Below are 22,085 nucleotides of genomic sequence, written 5' to 3'. Positions count from 1 at the left end.
TTACTGTCAATGTAGACTGATACATATTAAAATGATTAAAATCTCCTAGTGGGGGTGTTTATAATGGATAATAGCATATTTTAATAAATGAACATTACACTAACTGACACTGAACGAATTCACATGGTCTAAATTTCATGCTTCAACTTAAATTCCCTACACATTGGAGAAAGTTCCTCTAGAAAGCAGTTTGGAGCAAACAACATTTTAAACATCTCTCTCCACTTACCATATACGGAGACCGACAGCACCTCCCCAAATTTAAGATTTTACTACTAATCCCCACAGCCCCTGCTATTTTACGAAGTCACAGAATATACCTGATTCTGGAAGTGATTTTGGGAAGTTGACAAGACTGGTCTCTGAAGCGTTCTGCAGTTCACGAAGCCGAGCCAGGTATTGCTGCTGTCCCAGTGCACCTTCCTCGCTTTCAAATGGCCTTTTCTGAGACAGTCCCTGCTTCTGAAAAGTCAATTTCAAACCACCTTCCTGTTAAATAAATCCCAGGGTTAGAAGAGTCTCTTCTGAAGCAGAAATGACTACTTCATAATCAGGATTCTCACATCAAATAGTTACTCCAGAAGAGTTGAGGAAGAATGAAAACATCACATTAGATCTTAAATTGAGTCCTGCTTCTCTTCCACGTAAAAAATGTGGAAATTTCATGGAACTACTTCTGTGATTATAGATTTTAAATTATTAATATCTTAACTGAAATATCGAGCCGCTGAACAGCTGCGTACCACCCTAATCTAGCCCTACACAAACGCCATATCCAATTACAGGAGAAAAGTGTCATGTTTTCACGTGCTACCAAAAAGTTTTACGTTGCACATATGAAAAAAGCAAGCCTCTAGCCTACACGTAAAACTGGGAAATTTACCTGCAACCCTTTTAAAGGGCCATGAAATGATGAAGTGCTTGCTTGCATTTTAGCTTGCTGCTCAAACGTTCAAAAAGCCAAACACAACAGAAATACCTTTTATTATTAACCAGATTCTTAGAAACTGCAAAAAACAAGCTGCCTGAGGAAGCCATGTAACGGCAGACTTTGTCTGAAGAGGGAAATAATGATGATTCCCTCCAGTGGTTTACGCAAGTTTAAAAAAAAGAAAAAACACTGAATGCCCAAAAGAAGCAGACCCAAATACCCACAAACAAGTGTGCGAAGGAAGTAAGAGTGAGAGCAGGCAGCCACTTGCAGGTAAAGCATGCCGCACACCGCAATCGCAATCAGGTCCTAGGGCAATAAAAAATAAACATACGTCATTGATTTTCACTGTAAACTCCTTTTCTCGTACATGCTTCTTCACCTTTGACATCTGTGGTGACTGATCATACTCTTCTTTAACACCTGCGCTAGGGGGTGTTGGTGCAGTGGGTTCGCTGTAGTCTGCAGCTGCACCCGGGCTATCCAGGAGTTTGGTTGTATAGAAAGATGCCACTGTATTGCTGTCATAGCTCCTTCTTGCCGAAGGCCATTTACCTTTCAACACTGTTTGACAAATACTATCAAGCCGGTTAATCATAACTCGATCCTAAAAAACAGAGAGAAAGTATTTTTAGAACAGTAATGCTCAACAACGCTGTACACGTTACACGCATGTATAATCTTCCATTTTAGAAACAAGGGAAACGTTAATCATTGGACATGGATGGAAAATTTTGTAAGTTCCTGGCTTTGTACACGTTCCCCGAGGAAGTCTGTGCAAGCCACCTCTGTACTTCATTTCACCACCTGCAAACAAGCATGCAGTCTCTCTCATCTCCAAGGGTCGGGGTCCTGCAAACGCTCAAGCACGTTATCGCACCAATTTTTAAAGGCAAGATAGAGTAACTACCAAAGAAGTGTTTGTAGGTCTGGCTTTGAATCACTCGAGGCAGGGACTGCTAGTTAGCTTCACACGGACAGAACCCGTGAGCAGCGTCATGCTCTATCTGGCAAACAGCATCTATAAAACTAAGCTAGAGACTTTTGTTCACATATCTCATTTTAGCTTGTGAACTCATATTATTCCTCCTTCACATTCTTCAGACACCCAGCACAAATTTGACTTCACACACCTGCACAATACCTGGATTTTGAGTCCCAAGAAACTCAGTTAAGTACACACATCGCATGCAGACTCTAAGAGACAATCACTCGTGCCTTTTCCACGGAGCGAGATTTTGAAATTCTGTTTTATAGTAAAACATCAGTACATGGGGTTTTTTTTTGTGATACAGCATACGTCTGACAATGCAATGAACATCCTAAAATTGCTTTAAAACTCTTTAGAAATCTAAACTTCAAAAAAATCTGTCGCAAAGTTAACATTATATAGGCTTTCCTATAATTAAAAAGAGTCATACCACTGAAACCCGTAAGCGTTACGTGGTGCCTGTGTACTGCTACACGTACTGAACAGGCATTTCAGCAATTCACAATTTCCGCTTCATCATCTTAGTGAGATAATGACTGAAAGCATAAGAAATCAGTCTGTGGCCTTCCAAACTTCCACAAATTTTTCTCTTTGACTACTCAAAAGCAGCTAAAAAAAGAGTATAACTCTGAAATGAAAAAAATTACCCTAGAGCTATGTCTGCCATATAAATTCAGATAAGACTAACAAACTTAAAAATATTCATTATTTCAAAGAAGGTGAATTCCCTGTCACTTAGGATTTCTCTTTTCAAAGTGTACATTAGAACTTCAACATAAGAAAGCACATGCTAAAATTTTTACCATGAAAGGCACATTAAATCCATGCTTCACCCAGCCTAAACTTTAACATGACTCAAGAAATTCATGAAGACTTTACTGTGTGGTTGAAGGAGCCCTACTACTACTACTACTAAGAAAGCTTTTCCAATTTTAAGTAATTTTTTGCTCTCTTTCACTGTAAAGTATTTTGGACTGCTCTTAACTATTCTCCTTACTGACTTAGATCATCCAAATACTTGATAATTCATCTCATCTCCATCTTATTTATGCTTCCTCTAAATTGCTTTTGTCAATGCAAACATTCTGTCATTTATAGATATAGCTATACCGACAACTTCAGCTCAAGTAATTTTTAGTTTTAACATATTTAATCGAATACTAATGCCACAGCCCACCTTCCCCTACACCTTTAGTTTTCCAAGAAACATTATAAACTTGCCTTTGGCCAGTAGGATGCAGCCAACATGTATCCACCCTGTAAGAGATAACTGGAGTTTGGTGTCCCATTGTTCATCTGGAAACTGTCTTGGGTTTCATCCTGTGTTGTACTCAGAGAAGCGACACTCTCTTCATCGTATGCTTTTATATGAGGGGTTCCTTCTGCTAAATAAAACCACCAATATAATTTCACATTGCAAAAGAACTGTATGAAAATACTCATTGTAATCTTGTAAGAGGCTCAGGTAAACAAAACACACAAAGCAATGTTCAGGGAAGTCCAAACACCAAGTTGAACAGAAGAATTTATTTGCCATATTTTTCAGCAAGGCTACTGATCTTCCAAGACTTTTTCAAGAGCTTAACATGTCAAACATTCAGCTACTTGAAAACAGATGTGCTTCAGAGTAATCTGATAGGCAGCCCTTACATATTTTTAACACTAGTATTTCATCTGCAAACCAACATGCTCCAAAGCATAATTTTAGACCTACTAGAGAGGTTGTCTCTCACCAGAATGTGGCAAGTCTACTGATGACACAACTTTTAAAAAAGCCCCATTTCATTTTCTGGATGGTGTGCTGGATGCACCACTTTCTTTCCACTGTTTTTAAAATGTGTGTTGGCATCATTTTAACTGTTTAAGCACAGAGGTTTTTTGCTAATAACGTTCTAATGTCTTCTGACTTCCTTATACTTCTCTCCACATTCTTTTTTACTTTTGCTTCTATCCAGGCAATAATATAAATTTCACTATGACTAGAGGAAACTGTTTGAAACCGAAAAACAACAGCATCTGAAAAGTAAGGCAAGTACCACATCAGCACAAAGAATAAGGTATTGAGGGACAATTCTATCGAAGTCAAACTTGTTCTTAACAATGACTCTATATTGAGTCACCTAGTATTAACATTATGTAGCTTAAGACATTTCAAACGTGAGAAGTAGGCCAACAGTTCCACAACTGTTGTACAACATACGAAACACAACCTGGATTTAGAAGTAGAAGCGCAGATGAAATTAAGAGGACTTTCCAACATTTACCAGTCTTTACCAACAGCCACAAAAAGAAAGGCTGATGGATTTACGAGATTTTGCAATCTGAGGATAGCACAATTACATGCTTAAACAGACTGAGTTGGCAGAAAATAAGTCCAATATCTGTAGGCAAAGCAAATGTTATGGTATCTTCCATCTAGTGCTAAATATTACGCCATACAGGCCTTCTTTTTCTCACATTGTTTTGAAATTTTCATACAACTGTTTCCTCTGAAGATGGCCTTCTACCGCTGCAGACAGCGGCACTAAGTGTTTGGTCTAAGCAGCATTTGACTTCCTAGTGATCATTCCCCCAGAAAATTAACCCTATGGATTCCACCTGTCATTTCCCCAGACAAAAGGATCCATCTGATTAACATAATGCCTTTTGCCTCACTAATCAGAAAAAAAAATTAGCTTATTCACTCATGCAGTAATCCCATTGCCCAACTTCATTCTCTTCCCCTTACTATTACCATTTCTTATCACAGGGTAGAGAAATATCTTTTCATATTGTAACTCAGCTTGAATGTGACAAGGGTAGAGTACAGTTCATAGTCAATATCTAAAAAAAAATAAGGAATGATTGATCAGTTTATTAAACTTTAAGCCCCTTCACTAATCAGCGGTTTTTGCTTCTACTTTAAAACTTTCAAAAGGCTCTATGAGATCTTTGGTCCTATGCTATATAATCTCCTCAGTCTTTTCTAAGCAGTTTTGAAGCAAACATTTTAAATGCTTGAAAAGTTTTAGTACAAGTATACTGCTTGGTCATCTCCAACTTATAAGGAGAAAAAGCAGCTTCTACAACTCTCTAGCTTGGTTTAGAGGAAGTTTCCAGATTTCTTGAAAGGGCAATGAGGAAGCTACAAAGACAGGTGAGCAAGAGTGGGGGAAAAAAAAAGAAACAGCAGTAGGGAAGATACGCTCACACTGAACACTTGCAGAAAAGGTTAGCCGTTCAAGTCTTCTCCCAAAAGTGAGCCAAACGCATGCTAAGCTTGCTGAGGGAATCAGTCAATGACACCTAACTAACTGCTTCATCCAAGGCACTGGTAAGATGCAAAGAAAACGCTACGTATCTGAAATTCTTCCAACTCACTTGAAGAATCAAGCAAAAACTTTCACTAAAGTTGACTTTTGTGGGATTTAATTTACTTATTTCTTTTAGAAATTTTCCCACTAAGAAAAAGCTTTTTCACTTTAAAAGTCATACCACAGAAATAAGACTATGTACATACCACGTTTTTGCGCCTCCTCTTCATCGCTATCACTTTCCTCAGACGAGGAGGAGGAGGAAGAGGAGGAAGAGGAGGATGAAGATGAGGAGGAGGAGGATGCTGAAGAACAAGATGAAGATGATGAAGAGCTAGAGCCTGATCGAGAGTGTGAACACGATGAGGATGATGAAGAGGATGAAGACGATGACCTGGAAGAACAGGATGATCTATCTGAGTCAGAGTCCGAGTCAGAGCTAGAATCGGATCCTCTTTTGCTGACTCTCTGTTTTTTGGAGGCTGGGTTTGGAGTTAGAGGCTCTGTCCTTGCTGCAACCATGCGCCTGTCTGTTTCTGCCTTCACACTAGGTTTGTGGTCTGTATTTTGTATTGATGTGCCATTTTTTGGACTCAAAGGTTCAGATTTCATTATTGTCTGGGTCTCCTCTGTAGACATAGATTCCTCTTCAGAAGACGGAGGGTCCTCTTTCAGATTTTCACTTTTAACTTTTGTATCCTCCAGAGCATTCACTTTAGCATCCGGCAATCTTGACTGAGGTGTAAGAGGAGAAGCAGATAATGCCATCTGATATTGATGCAGGAGTGGAGTAGAAGTCCTTGAGAGCGCCACTTTGTTCTGACTATAGGTCCTCTGGGCAGACATAAATGATAGTTCAGGATCACGAAGAATATGATAGTCTGTCCTGCTAACCCCATGTTTAGCAGCTCCAATAAGTAAATCCCTGTCGTGAGTCCCACACTCCCACCAGACAGGTAAGTCTGGGTTCGGCTGGCATAGCTTTAGTCGATCAAACAACTGTGGGTGTCGAAGAGCCTGTTCTCGCACCTTCCTTAGGAGCTCAATGCGATACAAAGTCCGAGAAGCACGCTCCTCTGTAATTGGTTGGATAAAAATGTTTGGGTCTACGAGCTCTGTATCAAAACAAAACAAAGATGAGAATTCAGCAAAAAACCCAAACTACTACAAATCAATACCAGAAGTAGATGGCTTTGACCACTTAATATCTCTGTCCCCGCTACAAACTTCCAATTTATATTTCATTTCAGATCTATCCTTTCCCTCTTCTCCCTCATTTCTAATTTGGCACACATGAAAGAAACTTCAAGATACATATTGAGAGCAGAAGGTAAAGATAAAACTTTAAAACACGTACACTCACCTTCTTTCGAGGGAAGACGACAGACTCTCCTGCACATTGACATAAACGCATATAAGTATTTCTCTAAGCTCTCATCAGTTTTCTTATGTAACCTAGCCATCGCTCTAAATTTGGTCCAATCAAACCGGCCCCTTTCAGGATCAAACACCACTCCAAATGTGGACACAACTCGGTAAAAGTCAGCCTCTTCTCTTCTGGTCCATCTTGATCAGCAAGAAAAAAATCAGAAACTTAGTAACTTTCTTCACTATTTCATGCAAGTAGCAATTATTACTTCTTCAAGAATATATAAAACCCCTTTGAATTTTTGTTATAATTATGTATGAAAACAATGAATATTTGTGCTCTGCACATACCTTTGCTGTCTTTCAATCTTAGCAGCCATCTTTGGATTCAGAGCAGCTTCTTCATATGGAGGCTGCATCATACTAGCCTGTATTGGGAATGCTGGCTGGATCTGCTGCGTTTGCCTATTTTTACTTGTTCGTTGGTAAGCTGTTATTAGGCGGCGAAGACGCGTTGTTAAGGCAGACTGAGTGGGCCAATAAATTTTGTCTCCCTCCATCATTTGCCCATCTTAAAACAAAGTTACACAAACAAATTATTGCTGGTGCCTACACTAACAACAAGCAATCTAAATATGACTAATAGCCAACAGTCAGTCTGAAATTTTTAAATTCCCCTAAGGCCAAGATTTAAAGTTTTATATATTTACCTCCATCTGCTATTACCAGATCACCTGGGGATGAAACATCATCCTGTAAAAAAAAAAAAAACAACAAAGTAAGCAAAATAAAAATGTAGCTCCTCCAGAGATTTAGTTAAAATGAGCATCTTGCAGACAATTTAAGATTATGACAAAGAACAACGGTAATATATTTTATATTTTGGGCAAATTGTCAAATAAGGCATAAAACAGAATTGTACACCAATTTTGTTCCCTTTTCCCTTCCCCCACTATGAAGATTTGGGGAAAACTTATATAAGCCTATCAGTTTAGAGGAATATTGAAAATATTAAATAATTTGCTCAAAAAAATTTTGAAATATTCTAAGTGTGTTAAAAGAAGATAAAAAATAGATGCCCACTATACCTCTATGTCATCTTTAAACATTGCTGGGGCTGGTTTATATTCTGGATCTTCTACATCCCTGTTGAAATTTCAAGACATAAAGTTTCAGCAATATTATAAGAAATCCTTACTCTTTTTTCAATTACACAGAACATTTAATTAGATTTATTCTGCTTAGTTTTTTATTTGAAAGACAGAAAATATTTCATGGCAGCTTTGGCTTTAACCCTGTCCTTTCTCCCCTCCTCCTCACTTGAAAGTCACAATCTCATTCAGTGAGGTCCTTTTTGAGTTGCCAGCCTTCTCACTGATACGTAAAAGCAGTTCTCCCTTTCAGCAGTGATACTCAAATTGATCTACTGGGGTCACTGGTTAGCTACACAAGGCTAGTATCAAGCTGACAGATCTGAAAACAAGTTAAAATAGGTCTGCAGTACTCAGCCTCAAGAGGCTTCCACACTTCAGCATCTAGGTAGCATTTCTGACCCAGCACTGTTATAACAACAACACACGGTACAATCACTGTAACAAGTTGCTACTTTTTTTCCCCTTAAAGGTGAAATCTCAAACTCTTTGGTTTTGTTAGACTACTCCTAATTCTGCTTCCCACTCTGTAGGAGTTAATTCAAAGTAGTGTTGTTCACATCAGTGCCATCAAACTAGTATATGTAAAAAAAAAAAATTTAAGAGGAAAATAGAAGTACAGCATGTAAATTCAGTCCAGTTTATTTTAAGGCCTCAAAACATTCATGACTAGTTTGAAGCACTCCTACCCATCCATATAATCGTTTGCTCTCTGTTCAGCAGCAACTGCTTTTTCATCTGGTTTGCCAACCCTTTCCAAGAAGCACAGCGCTGGGTCTGCTCTGATAGTGTTGTACTTTTCATAACCTAAAAGGGGGGGGGGGAAAAGGCACAAATTCAACTTTCCCAGGAAGCTACTAAAAAACGCAGGAGAATAAAGGGTTTATATCGAGTAGCAGAGAAGTATATAAACAGCCATCTGTATTACTCACCATGTTTAAAAACTCCAATTAAAAGGGATTTATCTGCATCTGCATCCCACCACTCAGCAGGAACTTCAGAGTGATCTGGCTCAGGGACCCAGACATCAATTTCACTAAGGAGAGTCACCAACAGCACAAAGGTCAATAATGCTCAGAAGGAGACGTACATTTCTGTCTTTGCACGCTTAAACTTTGCTAACTTCTGGCAGTCTGTGCTTAGGAAGTTTTGCAAACCACAGACTATCTGCTTTTGTGTTTAACAGTATTAGATGGACTGTTCTTCCATAAGCTTCTATAAAAAGCTTTCTCAACCAATTTAAACTTTCTATCTACCACAAGTTACTGCAGCAGCGAGATCGAGAACTTTCAAATGGAAAGGTTGCCATTAAATAATAATAAAATAAAAATCAATGGAAGACGAAGCACTTAACCAGAAGTGTGCACACCAGGGAATACCCGCCAATTAGCATATAAACTAGAATAATCTGTCTTTTACTCACTTTTTTAGTCTATTTAGTTTTAATAGTTTTATTTTACATAGCTAGACTAATAAATAGCAACTAAAGTTTCCTCATGTACAGTAGATGCAAACTGCTTAGTAAACAAAGAGCAAACAGAAGATTTTCTCACAGTTTAAGGATATAAGTATTTGGTCGTTCTAATTCTTATTTAGGTCTTGAAGGAATTCTGAATGTTCATTTGATAGTTTACATTTAAAATAAACAAGCAAAAAACCTCTGTATAGTTCACCTGGCATCAATTCCATCAAACACCTTTTGGAATTCATTACCAATGACTTCTTGTTTTAAATAATACAGCATTCTTACTCGAAGCAAGACCCTAAAACAAACAAACAAATAAAACAACAGATATTAGTACTCTAAAATCTTCCATCAATTTTTGTGACATTGCAAAGCTTTCCACTGGTTTTCCTAGAACCAATTATTTCCAAGAATAACTTGTCTTCAGTTGTAAGAGAAGATAACCTCCAATTCAGGAGGAATTTAAACAACTTCTTTATTGCAACCACTTTTACAAATCATTTCTTTGTAAAAATTCTCTCAAATCCTAGAAAAAGATCAGGGCCAGCAGAATACTCCTATCTTTCTTCATAAAATCCTATTAACAACAAACTGCCATTTCCCTTTTTCAATTTAGAAGATTCCCTTAGAACGACCGCAGCAGGCTGAGGAAAGAGCATCCTCCACACCGCCTTTTCGTTCCTCCTCCCTCTTGAATTTAGCACATGACACCAGCAGCTTCTCTATGCTTTATCTCGAGTCCAGCTACTACAGTTGTATGAAATTTGCAGGCAGAATTTAGCAGAAAGTTCTGCTACAGAAACCTGATTTAAAAACCGACTTAATCTAAAACAAGTTCATTTATGCCCATGAGTGAGTTTCAACAAGCAAGCAAGGAAGCTCAACTTCTCAGAAGCCTAGAAACCCTGCCAGGTAAAACGCAGAAGACGGAGACAATGACTTCAGTGCTTTCACTTTCTTTGCTAAGTGTTCTCTTTGCAAACTAACCATAAACTCTGAGCTTTATCTAACCAAACTTCGTCAACTCTTCAGTGCTTGGGGCGCTACCAGGCTCCCAAAATACATTAGGAGGACGTCTCTCTATGTAGGCACACAACATAAACATAATATTTAATTAGAAACGATCATAGAATTATTTAAATTCTGAGAGAGTTGTTTCACCTTCAGGTACTGCAATTCATTTGTCCTAATCAAACACATACAAGTATTTTAAAGTCATTTAAGACAATGAGGAATTAGAAGAAAAAAAAGCATCTTTAAACAAAAACTGGAAAATATTCGCATTTCAACTACTGCTTACTTGTTACAGTGATGTTTTATGTGCTTTTTATATCCTTCATCTTGCAATAGATGCTCAGGATTATATTTTCGAAGCCATTCTGCTTTGTGTATATCAAAAGTGCTAGCCTGGGTCTTCACTTTCTTTCCTTTTCTTCCCCTAGGCACAGGGGCTGATAAGCCTATGTAATTTAAAATACAATACAGTGACAGCAACAGGTAGGTATAGATCCTCTGTGATATTTATAGTTATGATATCCTATATCAGCACTGTGACTTGCACTGCAGAAAAAATTCTAGTCTCACATCCTTTTTCTCTCCTTTGTCTCTTAGAGCACCTCTGGAGTATGTTTCACCAGCTAAGGGCAAAGCAGGAGAGGGGCAAAGAAGGGAGAGTGTTGCCACTTACCATGAAACAGAACAGGTTCGAACTGAACCAAAAGAAAGCTCACATACAGTATACCAATCCTTTAGGGTAAGCCATCAAAAAACAAAGCAAAGCAGAAAGGGCACTTCGCCCCCCCCCCCCCCCCCAAATCAGCTTTCTGGGGTAAATTCCATTTGCTCTAACTAGGACACTTTCAGAGAGAATTTTCAGCTGTTTTTATCTCAGTATCACAAGCATACGCATGTGAAGCTATTTAGCTGCAGAAACAAATAAGAACTTACCAAGGTGATTCTGCAACTCTCGTGTTTGCCCATCTTCTGTTGGGGTAATGAGATCCCATATAAAACTTTTTATCTTCTCATCCCCTCTGTAGTGAACAAGACAATATGCTAACAGAGCTCGGCAAATTATCTCCACATCCTGTTCGTTCAGTTGTCTCTTGAAGCGACCGTGCGACAAAATCTCTCTCCATCGACCCCACCTGGTCCAAAGTGAAACACACATCAGCACTTGAAGGTGAAACGCTCAGGCAGCCTGTGGATTTATTTTACATAAAGGAGGTTCTCTGCAAGATTTTCAGTTTTCTACTTTTTTCCTTCTATTTAAGTAACTCAGTGGAAACGTGAAAGTAAGCTTTCAAACAAAACTCTGTCGGCTGCCTGTTTAAAAAACACTGATGATTGTTTTAAGCTTTTAAAACACAGTACTGACAGGTACTCATGCTGATGTACCAACTCAGTCATTTACCTTTTAAGGGGAGAGAGAAAGAAGATCTAAGATTATATTCACAAATCACCCTATTTGATTTTAACATGCTTAAATTAACCGGTTAGACTTTCAATTCCTATTTAAACCTCATGGAAGTGCAAAAGTTCTGCAATTATGAACACCAGACCCCTCACTGAGCCTTATTTACTTCCGGATTGTTGAGCCTGCCTGCAGCACTTACTGCAAACGTTGTTCTCTTCTGTAAAGAATTTACAGAGACTACTGTAGTGCCAGCGTTAAATGTGCACAATCTCCTTTGAAGAAAGATTTTCTCCTCTCTTCCTGAGCATTTTTTCAATTGCAAATTGTCTGAAAGACTTATATAGGGTGCACAATAAATTCATATGTTAAATAAATTTTATAGATATATACCAGGTTATTTCAAGTTTAGTCTAAAACCTAGTATGCTGACTGACCATACTATACATGCAGTCCATGTGAACATATTCCTCTTAAAAGACAAAAAGGTTGGGAATTTAGAAGGATAAAAGCATTACATGGATTTAAAACATCGTAAGCTTCCAAGAACAAAGTAGGACGTATACCATACCCATAGACCAGTAAGTTTTTTTCCACCCGAAAGCACTCTGTTCTTCCATATCCATTGGAGCGGTCACAAGGCCTGCGGAGTTTTGGTTTATCATCGCCCTCGCTCTCCACTTCAGACAATTCAGCCAGCTCATCTTTTGTAGCACTGAATGGCCGTGTTTGTTTCCTAATTCTTGGGGTATCTATAACCAGGCTGTTCTGCAAAATTTCAAATAAAACTTTGATCAAAGATAGCTGGTAAGTTTTTCTTAAATAGGTGGCTTCAGTTTAGATAGAAAGTGTTCTTACCACAGAAAACACATGTAAAGCAAGCGTAATATTTTGCTGAGTTTAAGGCAACAAAAACTGAGTTTCATACCATGATGCCAATATGTTATAATGTAATGCCAATATAATCAATACTGTATATCTCATTTATTTGCACTGAAAACTTGCACAGACTCCTCCATGACGTCCGTCAGTAAAGAGGGGCTATGAAAGCTGTTCAGAACTGACTGTACGGGAATTTCTTAAAGTACAGGATATATCTTTCAGTAAGGTAAAACTGCCATTATAACTCTCAGTCAGCTGTTTTGCAGATTCTAGCATAGGATTTACAGCCAGAGAAACAAAGCAATCCGAACAATTATACAATTCCAATCGTTTCTAGGTCTTAGACCAAACAAAACAAAAATGAAAAAACCCCCACAAGCAAACAAATAAAAAAAACCCCAAACACTTCTGGGATATTAGGGAGCTAAAAAATACTAAAGCAGTCTGTGGTTGACTACCCATGCACGGACTAACCAGCACAATTAAACATAAAGGAATAAAATAAAAAAATCCTAGTGTGATTCGTTTAGATGTTAATCAAAAAAAGCACCAAAAATCCTTCACTGTTATCCCAGAATTCAACAATAGACACATACTTAAAACAACATGCATCATAAAAGAGAGATACTTACTCTACCACTGATGGCTTCGATATCTATTTCTGCTTTTTTGGCCCATTTCTGCCAGAAGTTGGGATCATCTAACGAAATGTCAGTCCTGTTTCCAGATGCAACAAAACTAGCCTGCATTACAAAAAAAAAAAAATTAAATCTTACCAACATCATACATGAAAAGTTAGCACAGTCTGAACGCGTGCTGCTAGCTAAGACTGCATAGTTTTATCCCATCATAATCTCCCAAGCAGCTGTTAAGCCTTTCGAAGCCTTTGTATAATGCAAAGTAACCCAGAAGTTCTCCTCCCCCTTAAATTATGTATCAGAAAAATCTAACGAACTTCTTTGCACCGTCAGGAGGGAAGAATATGAAGCTGTAAGATTCTTCTGCCTTTAGGTCTCAATCTATGCTACCTGAATGGAAGAAAACAGAATCCTCTGAAGAGGCTTATCAGCATACGGGGGTTTCATCACATGCAAAAGTACTCACTTGAGCGAAATTTCAAAGGAGTGTTTAAACTACCAATCAAAGCTTGGGAGTATGGAATAAGCTTAATTTCAGAAAACATTTTAAAAAAAACATGATGCATTGCTTTTGTGAAAAAAGTAAATAAACAAAATTCTAGCTCTTTTGTTAAAAAAAAAAAAAAAAGATGATGCTTCCTATTTCTTCATAAGCAGTCCATTTTCTACTTAACAAAAATCAGCAAGCTATAAAAAATCCTAAATAAATGTGTGTCTTATTTATAAATATTCACTTATATTCTTAAAAGTTTTCCTTGCGCTTTGCCTGTTTTTTTCAAATTGTCACAAGTGCATTAGTGAAAGATCCATGTTGCAGGCTTGATTATATTACTTGAGAAATTAGATGTTTTTTCATGTGTTTTTTTTTCTTTTCTTTTGGGTTTAAGTTTCCCATAATTTGTATTTGCTCATACTCATTTTTACAGACATTTTGGAAATAAAGGGGTTCAAATCTGTCTTTTCCTGTGTTTTTCCAAACTCCCATCACAGGTTTTTGGATGCTGTGATATTATTATTATCTCTTACTCATCACAAATTAAAAACAGATTTTGGCCAGTTTTATTCGGCACATGATCAATTATTCTGAAGACCTTTCATCCTTGCAATTTCTTTATTTCTCCTCCTATATTTTAGGAGCATTCTAATTTTGCTTTTCCAGTTCTTACCAAAAAAGTACAAGGTTCAACTCATATCCTAAATATAGGTTTTTTTAGAATAAATCTGACAATTTTTAATCTTATTAAATAATTATTAACTTATATTTTTCCCCTGTGCTTAATATACCTGACTAGACATATAAACAAAATAATGTTTTAATATTCTTGGTTACTGCAGTCCACTGTACCACAAACACATCAATCCTAGCCTTTCCAAGAGCAGCACACACCTCTCACTTGCTTTTGCTCAAGCATGTCCCTTGGGGTCTGGCATTTACTCAACGTGAATGTGCAAATCACAGACTTCGCCAGGCACACATGTCTATGTAAGATTTTATATACAAGACTACAAAAATACACCTAACAGACATAACTACTGTTTTGTTTCTTGTTAAACAAGAAGTAAGCGTTGTAACATTCTTCAACTAAATTTAAAGCTCTATACTGTCAAAGAACAACTTGCAGCTTCTGCACCTTGGCAAATGTGGAGCCCCTTCCTTCTGATTCAATTGTGATCGTTTTAGTACGACGCTGCAAAATTTGGTCAATGTCTTCCTCACAGAATTTAGAGCCTTCATCTTCTTCATCCATAATGGCACCATATGCCCCTCTTCGAAGTAAATCTTCTATTTCTTTCTTAGAGAGTTGTTGGATCTAAGCAAAACAGATTTAAAAAAACACTTTAGGAAAAAAATCCTTGAAAGCCTTTTTCATTCTTTTTTCCTTTCTGCAACCTAACTATCACTTTTAGTTTATAAACTTAAAATCCAGGTTATTAAAAACACGAAGAGAAAAGTCTAGTTGACTACTGAAATAATGTTATATGGTTACTGTGGTAACCATACCAATACTATGGTATTTTTTGCAAGTACCTGTCTTAGTCATGGCTATTATCAATACAATGATGAACATAAGTGTAAAAAAAATTACCTTTTAATACTACAAATACATCTGATCTTGTATTAAAGTAATACATTATATTGATTCAGGAAGATACAATAAGGCAAAGAAAAACTTTTCTCCCTGTGTAACTTGGAAATTATCTATCTTGGACCTTATAAGGTAAGAAATAATGAAAGTTTTATCAAAAACTTATCAGAAAACGTGTCCATATTTTGACAATTACGCCAACTAATATTAATCCATGTCAGAAGACATAACAGAGAAGCAAGCAACAGAAAAAATGGTAACTTCTGTACGTTAAAATAATTTCCACATGGAACAGTTACCCTTTTGCTTTTGTAAACAAGAAATACATACGCCACCAACGCTGTTTTCTCTTCCACTCATGCTCTGTAAGACAGCCTTATCCAGGCCCAGTTTCAGACTTGCTCTGTCAAACATCTCTCGCTCATACGAGTTACGAGTTATCAGTCTGTAGACCTTCACTGCTTTGTTCTGACCAATCCTGTGACAACGGGCTTGAGCCTTTGGAAAGAAGGGAGAATAGAGATTCAAATTTAGATTTTTGCCTAGGAACAAGATACGACTTTTCTAAGAAATTTGCTCTACTGTAGCGTAATCTTAAGCAATAGCATAAACTTGAAAGGAAGTCGATTCACACGTGGGATGATCCGTGTTGAATTGCTGCTGAATGGTATTTCTCTGACAAAAACACTGTAGAGAAAAGATACGCCATCCCACAATTTGTCACATCTCCAGACATAAATGCTGAAGAAGTCGTGACTTCAGAACGGATCCTACTCTCGTGTCTCATGCCTAAATTTGATTAATTCATTGTCTGAATTAATCAAATTCTACAAATCAGTCTACAAATGAATCCTTTTCTATATATTATTTATGTATCATTAAAAAATGTACTAATTTCAACCTCAATCTCTTATTTTTGGTTTTAACAAGCAATTAGAAATATCTTCATTTATATATTACTCTCTCATCTATTTGCATACAAGAATAATCATTTTCTTACATAAATCTATATGGTAACATTTTTCTTTTACGTTTTCTAGATTTGTATTGTAGTTGAGTCTTAGTGGTCAAGGATGGTAGTAGGAGCATATAACCGGTATAAAGTAAAAATACAGGTAATATAAAGTTTATGTAAACTAGGCTAAGAACCTACTGCATTCAGTATAACTATTTCTCCAAAAAAAAATTAAGATATAACAGGAGACTATAAACAAAAATACATTATTTTGGGCTTTTTGCTGCGATGTAGTTACCTCTGAACCAGATGATTTGTCCAAGAACGGCTGAGTTTCAATTTTTACTTCAGTCTGTTTTGTCCAACCTATTTTATATGCTAACTAGACCTTCCAATTTTCTGGTCAGTTTTCACAGTACCAACACCTAACTAAACCACATCTCAAAGTCGAAATTTCCTAAAACTAAGGGGAGGCTTTCCCCTCTGCATTTCTTACACAAAGCAGCTCTAATTATATAGCTTTGTGTTTACTTCAGGCTTACATGATTAATCTGTAGCCCATCTCCTCTCTGCCCCCCGTTACCTTTTCTCAAGCACTTACACCTAGCTATTTCACTGCAGAAATAACTAACACACATAACTAATAAGATTTACTAGTTAATGGCCCTTATTCACTTGGGACAGTTTCTGAAGTCACTCCTATCTATAACTATGGAGTAACTGTAGCTTAACAAGGGACCAAATTCTTCTCTAGTTAAATAGTTTAATTGAACAGCCCTACTTCTTAAACTAAGCGAGTCGATATATGTAAAATCTGATCCCAGTGTTTCACGCTTCTTGAGGTCATCAAAATCTTAAGAATTTTATAAACTCACTGACTTAGTTGCGTTTAGTTGCAGTAGATTGTTGCATTTAAAGAGAAATCAATTTGAAAGACAAAGTTGAAAAAAGATGGAATCTAGATGACTTCTACCTAGAAAGTATCCATCAATAAACATTAAACATGCACCTTAAAAAAAGCCCTGAACATGTCAAAACGATGCATGTTTAGAACAGAGACAATATTCAAAGTGACCAAATTTGTACCGACTAGGTTTGCCTGCCTGCTTAGGCCTCAATATTACTCAAAAAACAAGTTTACCTGCAGATCGTTTTGAGGATTCCAGTCAGAATCAAAAATTATACATGTATCTGCTGCTGTCAGATTAATGCCCAAGCCACCAGCTCTGGTGCAGAGAAGGAAGACAAACCGATCCGAATCGGGTTTGCTAAACCGGTCAATGGCAGCTTGTCTCAGATTCCCTCTTACTCGTCCATCAATTCGTTCGTATAAGTATCTGCAAATTGTCACGTATACACACAGCACACACACACACAAATCATTACATAATTATTTATAATTTAAAGAGAAATTACAGTAGGTCTCCTGCCTGCATAGTTATTCTTTACAATCGGTAAAAATGACATAAACTCTGATTTCTGCTCATCAGTGAGGAACATAACCCGAAACCAAGACAGAACTCTCATTCTGGGAGTACTAAAATACAGTAATGCCAGCAAGTCCTAACGCTGAAATTTTAAGGCAAATTCTTCTGAAAAGCAGAATTATTATTCTGCTTGATCAGCCTGATTATACATACCAGGAAAGACGCATTACCATGGCATTTATCTATACACCACAAACTGAAGTGCAATGCGGACATTTACAAGCTTTTCCTGTGCTAGTCTCGGATCACGGCCTAGGCTCGCGGCAGCCTGGCAGCGTACTTCCACGTTGCACACCAGCCTGCCTGAACCTCCTACCGGCAAACTGAGCAACCACTACAGAGCATTATTTAGTGAGCTGTTGCTGGACAAACTCCATATTCTTTCTGTCAAGATCAAGAGAAATAGAACAAAAATGACTTCACAGTACCTCTAACACTGTCTTTAATCAAGGCTCAATGAACCTATGCTATCCTAAAGCAAATCTGGCAAAATTAGAAGAGTGAAGTTCAACTATCACTTCTTTGTTACCTTGGATAATTACAGAGACTCCTGTGAAACTTCTGAAATCAAAATAAATGCATCTGTCCTGCTTAAAAAAAGGAGCGAAATACTTTTCCACGCTCTAAAGGGAGTAAGATGCTGAAGGTATATTTACTAGGCAAAACGCTTCACAAACATTTTTCTTCTAGTCAGCCATAAAACGGCACAGCAGATAATCCACAGGACCCCAGGCATTTTGGCAGGCAGCCGTCTCCCAGAGTTGCGAGTGCTCTTGGGTACTAACTCTAATCATGTGTGCACTCCAACATTTCTAATCAGAGGGTAGCATAAAGCAAGTTTTAACTTCTGGGGATTTCAAGAGATTCTTCCTGTAGCAGTGACGTACCAGTCTAGACGTCACAACCTTATATAGACGGAGGAATATTTTCATATTGCATTACATATACTACTATGAAGTTAGAATCAGTCAGTGCATTAACATCCACACATACAAAATACAAAATGTTGAGCTCCCAGTTCAAATTCATAACTTCATGTAACAAAGAAAAAACAGTATAAAAGTTATATACAGTGATCATAAAAATGAGGTATTAATATAGTCTAAAAATGACTTACAGTATACATTCCAGTATCTATTGCATGAAGGCACTACAGTTATTAGTGAGTGTTTTTTACGTTAACTCTGTATTACGGGACAGTTCATTGACAAGCATACGCTTTAAAACAGTATCTACAAGACGACAATTGAAATACTAAAACAATCAGAACCAAAACTTCTTATTTCTTTACAGGCTAACATAGCAACTACCGATCTTAACTGAGTCTAATGTTAGACTTTATATGCTAAGGCTTTAAGCATAGTATCTAGTCACATGCTTAAATAAGCACTCAGTGTCAGCAGTATAACCAAATGGTGCTATTACATGCTACAGCAAAAGCCAGTCTAAGGAACTGTTTTATGGCTGGCAATAAATAAATCTTGTTTCAGTTTTCCTGTAAAATTCAAAGCAGTAGTAATTTAGGCAAGACAGGAAGCGAAATTTTGCTTTTAAGAGTGGCCTAAATTACCTTACTGTAGCCACATGTTTATTTTTACATTAATATAGAAAATAAAGCTCCAGTTAATAAACACTATGTACCTATATTTTGTTGGGAGTAAGGAGCTATATATCCCATAGAAGTATCTGGTCCAAGTTCAATGGGATGTATATAAAGCATAGGTTATTTGCTTCTTGGAGTTTAGACAAACCATGCTCCGCTTGAACTTGCATGATTTCTGATAGGCAATGTGTAAACAGTACATATGCACAAGAATGTTTAAGGGAAGAAAGAATAAACTGAAGGCACATGGTTTACTCAGCAACGTTTCTTCAGCTGCTCTCTAAAGTTTTCCTTTTGTTGCTGGATAATTGATAACGTATCACAGAGCATAAGAAGTTACAAAGTAATTGGAACAACAACAAAACGTTATCTTATCTCTGGTATGCTGTAATCTTTAATCTTGCACTAAACATCTGAAAATATGCCCATTGAGACTAATATACTATGAAGATAAAATATACAATACCTTACCTTTTATGTATAAGGTAATCCTCCAAAATATCAAGACAGCGCACCATTTGAGAGAAGATAAGCACCTTGTGGCCCCCTGCTTTCATTTTTGGGAGAAGCTTATCAATAAGAACCAGTTTGCCAGCAGACTGGATCATTGCTTGTAGATGGAAGTCAGGAGCACTTGGGCTGTAAGTTTCTTTAAACTCTCCAAGGATTTTCTCTTCAGCACCTACCAAAGAATACATATCTGTATCTGTAGACATACGCACACAAATATCTTCATATATACACAAAATAAGTCTCAAAATAAATAGTTTGTTTGCAACTTTTTAAATGTGGGCAAGCATATGTCTTTCATCCATAAATTGTTTATTATTCAATTGTTTGACTGTCTACGTAAATCCAAACTTTGCCCTCTTCCGCTGTACTTACTAAATGGGTTCCACAGATAAATAAAAGCATAAGTAGCTAAAATAAAGGCCATGGGAGATGCACTTAATGACTTGTGACTGTGTCTGATTGTGACGGAATTGGGTGATGGTGACAAGCACAGGCGCACCCCCAAAATTCTGCGACATTGATGACTTGGTCAGGGTCAGGTTTGGTTTTTATCAAAGTCCACAATGCATTTAGAAATACTCCAGCTCTGCAATGCAAATTTAACAGATTTAATCATGTACCGTGGCTTTTTTTGACTTAGCATTCAAGAGCAGGACTCCGTGTTCAAGAAGTAGTTATATTAATCCCTATTATTGTCAAATATTATTATGAACAAGAAAATGATTTAACTAAAATTGAAAAACAACCCCTGAGGCATGGATAGTAGGCGTGCACACTGTTTTGAGACAACAGAATTGTCAGGAAGATAAGGCCATTGTACTCAAGCTAAAGGAAGTGTGAGTATAGCCATTTAACACGTGTCACAAATAACGCTGAAATAATATTGCTTTCAACTCAGATCTAGCTTTCGGTTGCTTATTTGAGGTGGAGGGAGAAAGAAGTACTAATTTAGTAAGAGTCAGTGCTTATACTCTACATATCCCCCATTAGCCATCGTTGGAGATAGACTTTAAATGCACCCAGAACTTTGTTCTAACAAGAACAGCTATTTCTATGCTCTTCGAAAACAAGACAGATATGCAATTGGGGTCAACAGGGAAGATTTATGATTTTAAGCAGAAGAACACAGAAAAATATCTACAATTAGTTAAATCTCCCAAAAATTACAAAACCAAGAATGTAACTTATTTTTAAAAATGTTGTTTAAAAAACAAAGAAAAATACTGCAAGCCCTTTTACTGCTGTGAGAGTTGAAATAGGATATGAGTCTTAATAGCAAGAAGCAGTATTTTCGAGAAGCAGTATTTTCAAAACCTTTTCTTAAGTCATGCTATGATTGAAACGATAGCAAAATTGTAAGCAATTTAAGATTTAAGAATTTATTCTCTTGCAAGTAGGAAAAAATATTCAAGTAAGTTATATATAAAGGAAAAGCAATGAACATTGACATAGATCATATTACTGTCTGCAAGAAGCATTAATTCTAGAAGTTAATTTTAGAAGATATTTTTCATACCATTTTTAAAGAGATATAACTTTTCCAAAGAGCAATCATCTCATGGAAGTTTTTGCTTTTCTAAATGTTCTGTGAAACTATATGAAATAAGAAGTTCACACTTCAAGCCTTATATAACATGCAACGGCCTCACAAGTTTGTTTTACATCTGTCAAAAAACGTTTCAGCCTAATTCAATACTTGGAAAGTCTGATCACAATGCAATATATTTCAAACAGAAGTTCTTACATACTTTAAAAAGAAGTACAAAAGTACATTAAAGAAGAGGTTAGTCTTTATTTATCATGCATTTACCTTTGATGAGATAAGGGTGATTACAACACTTTCTGAGTTCCATCATAGTATTAACTAGATTGGGTACATTTGCTTGCCCTGCTCCTTTGGATAAGAAAGCAAAATTCTTCTCCAAAATTGCGCGATAATATTTCTTCTGAATATTAGTTAGTTCTACTTCAATTATAGTTTCCTCCTTAGGAGCCAGCTTTTTTTCTACATCTTCCTTTAGTCGTCGGAGCATCATGGGTTTCAGGATGGCTTGCAGCTTCTGAACCTGAACAAACCACAACAATTAGCTGGAATATACGTAAAAGTAATAGCATGATGTAACTCAAAAGTTTTTAAATCCACATACTCCAAAAACAAAAAAGGAACATCTTTTGGGCATTTGTCAGCAAAGACCCTGGCCACAAAATCAGACCACCTTCAATTATTATTATTCTCGCTCTTACTTGACATATTCGCAACACAGACCCAAAAAAGTAAAAATAGTTTTTCAACATGGACTAAGATTCT

The 22,085-nt window shown here is 36.9% G+C and overlaps 1 protein-coding gene across 20 annotated transcripts in view; it reads right to left on the bottom strand.

Moving 5' to 3' along the window:
* The window catches only part of CHD9 (chromodomain helicase DNA binding protein 9), a 103,973-nt gene that overhangs the window by 11,421 nt on the left and 70,467 nt on the right, over positions 1-22,085 (bottom strand). For 14 of the 20 annotated variants that reach the window (XM_068956391.1, XM_068956384.1, XM_068956388.1 and 11 more), the window contains 20 exons: positions 21,588-21,843; positions 19,736-19,946; positions 17,316-17,511; positions 15,550-15,717; positions 14,764-14,943; positions 13,127-13,237; positions 12,184-12,380; positions 11,147-11,346; positions 10,500-10,659; positions 9,408-9,497; positions 8,667-8,770; positions 8,424-8,541; positions 7,672-7,729; positions 7,294-7,336; positions 6,935-7,154; positions 6,579-6,781; positions 5,422-6,330; positions 3,144-3,307; positions 1,266-1,538; positions 321-489 (listed from right to left, as the gene is read on the bottom strand). In XM_068956391.1, the coding sequence (XP_068812492.1) occupies positions 321-489; positions 1,266-1,538; positions 3,144-3,307; positions 5,422-6,330; positions 6,579-6,781; positions 6,935-7,154; positions 7,294-7,336; positions 7,672-7,729; positions 8,424-8,541; positions 8,667-8,770; positions 9,408-9,497; positions 10,500-10,659; positions 11,147-11,346; positions 12,184-12,380; positions 13,127-13,237; positions 14,764-14,943; positions 15,550-15,717; positions 17,316-17,511; positions 19,736-19,946; positions 21,588-21,843 (4,030 nt within the window). Of the gene's footprint in view, positions 1-320; positions 490-1,155; positions 1,539-3,143; positions 3,308-5,421; positions 6,331-6,578; positions 6,782-6,934; positions 7,155-7,293; positions 7,337-7,671; positions 7,730-8,423; positions 8,542-8,666; positions 8,771-9,407; positions 9,498-10,499; positions 10,660-11,146; positions 11,347-12,183; positions 12,381-13,126; positions 13,238-14,763; positions 14,944-15,549; positions 15,718-17,315; positions 17,512-19,735; positions 19,947-21,587; positions 21,844-22,085 lie in introns of all 20 variants that reach the window. The other 6 variants (XM_068956398.1, XM_068956401.1, XR_011143345.1 and 3 more) reach the window with 5 other exon arrangements.

Source organism: Struthio camelus, chromosome 10, assembly GCF_040807025.1.
Source record: "Struthio camelus isolate bStrCam1 chromosome 10, bStrCam1.hap1, whole genome shotgun sequence".
Lineage (NCBI taxonomy): Eukaryota > Metazoa > Chordata > Aves > Struthioniformes > Struthionidae > Struthio > Struthio camelus.
Note: the sequence above shows the minus strand (reverse complement) of the source record. Positions and strands in the feature narration are given on the sequence as shown.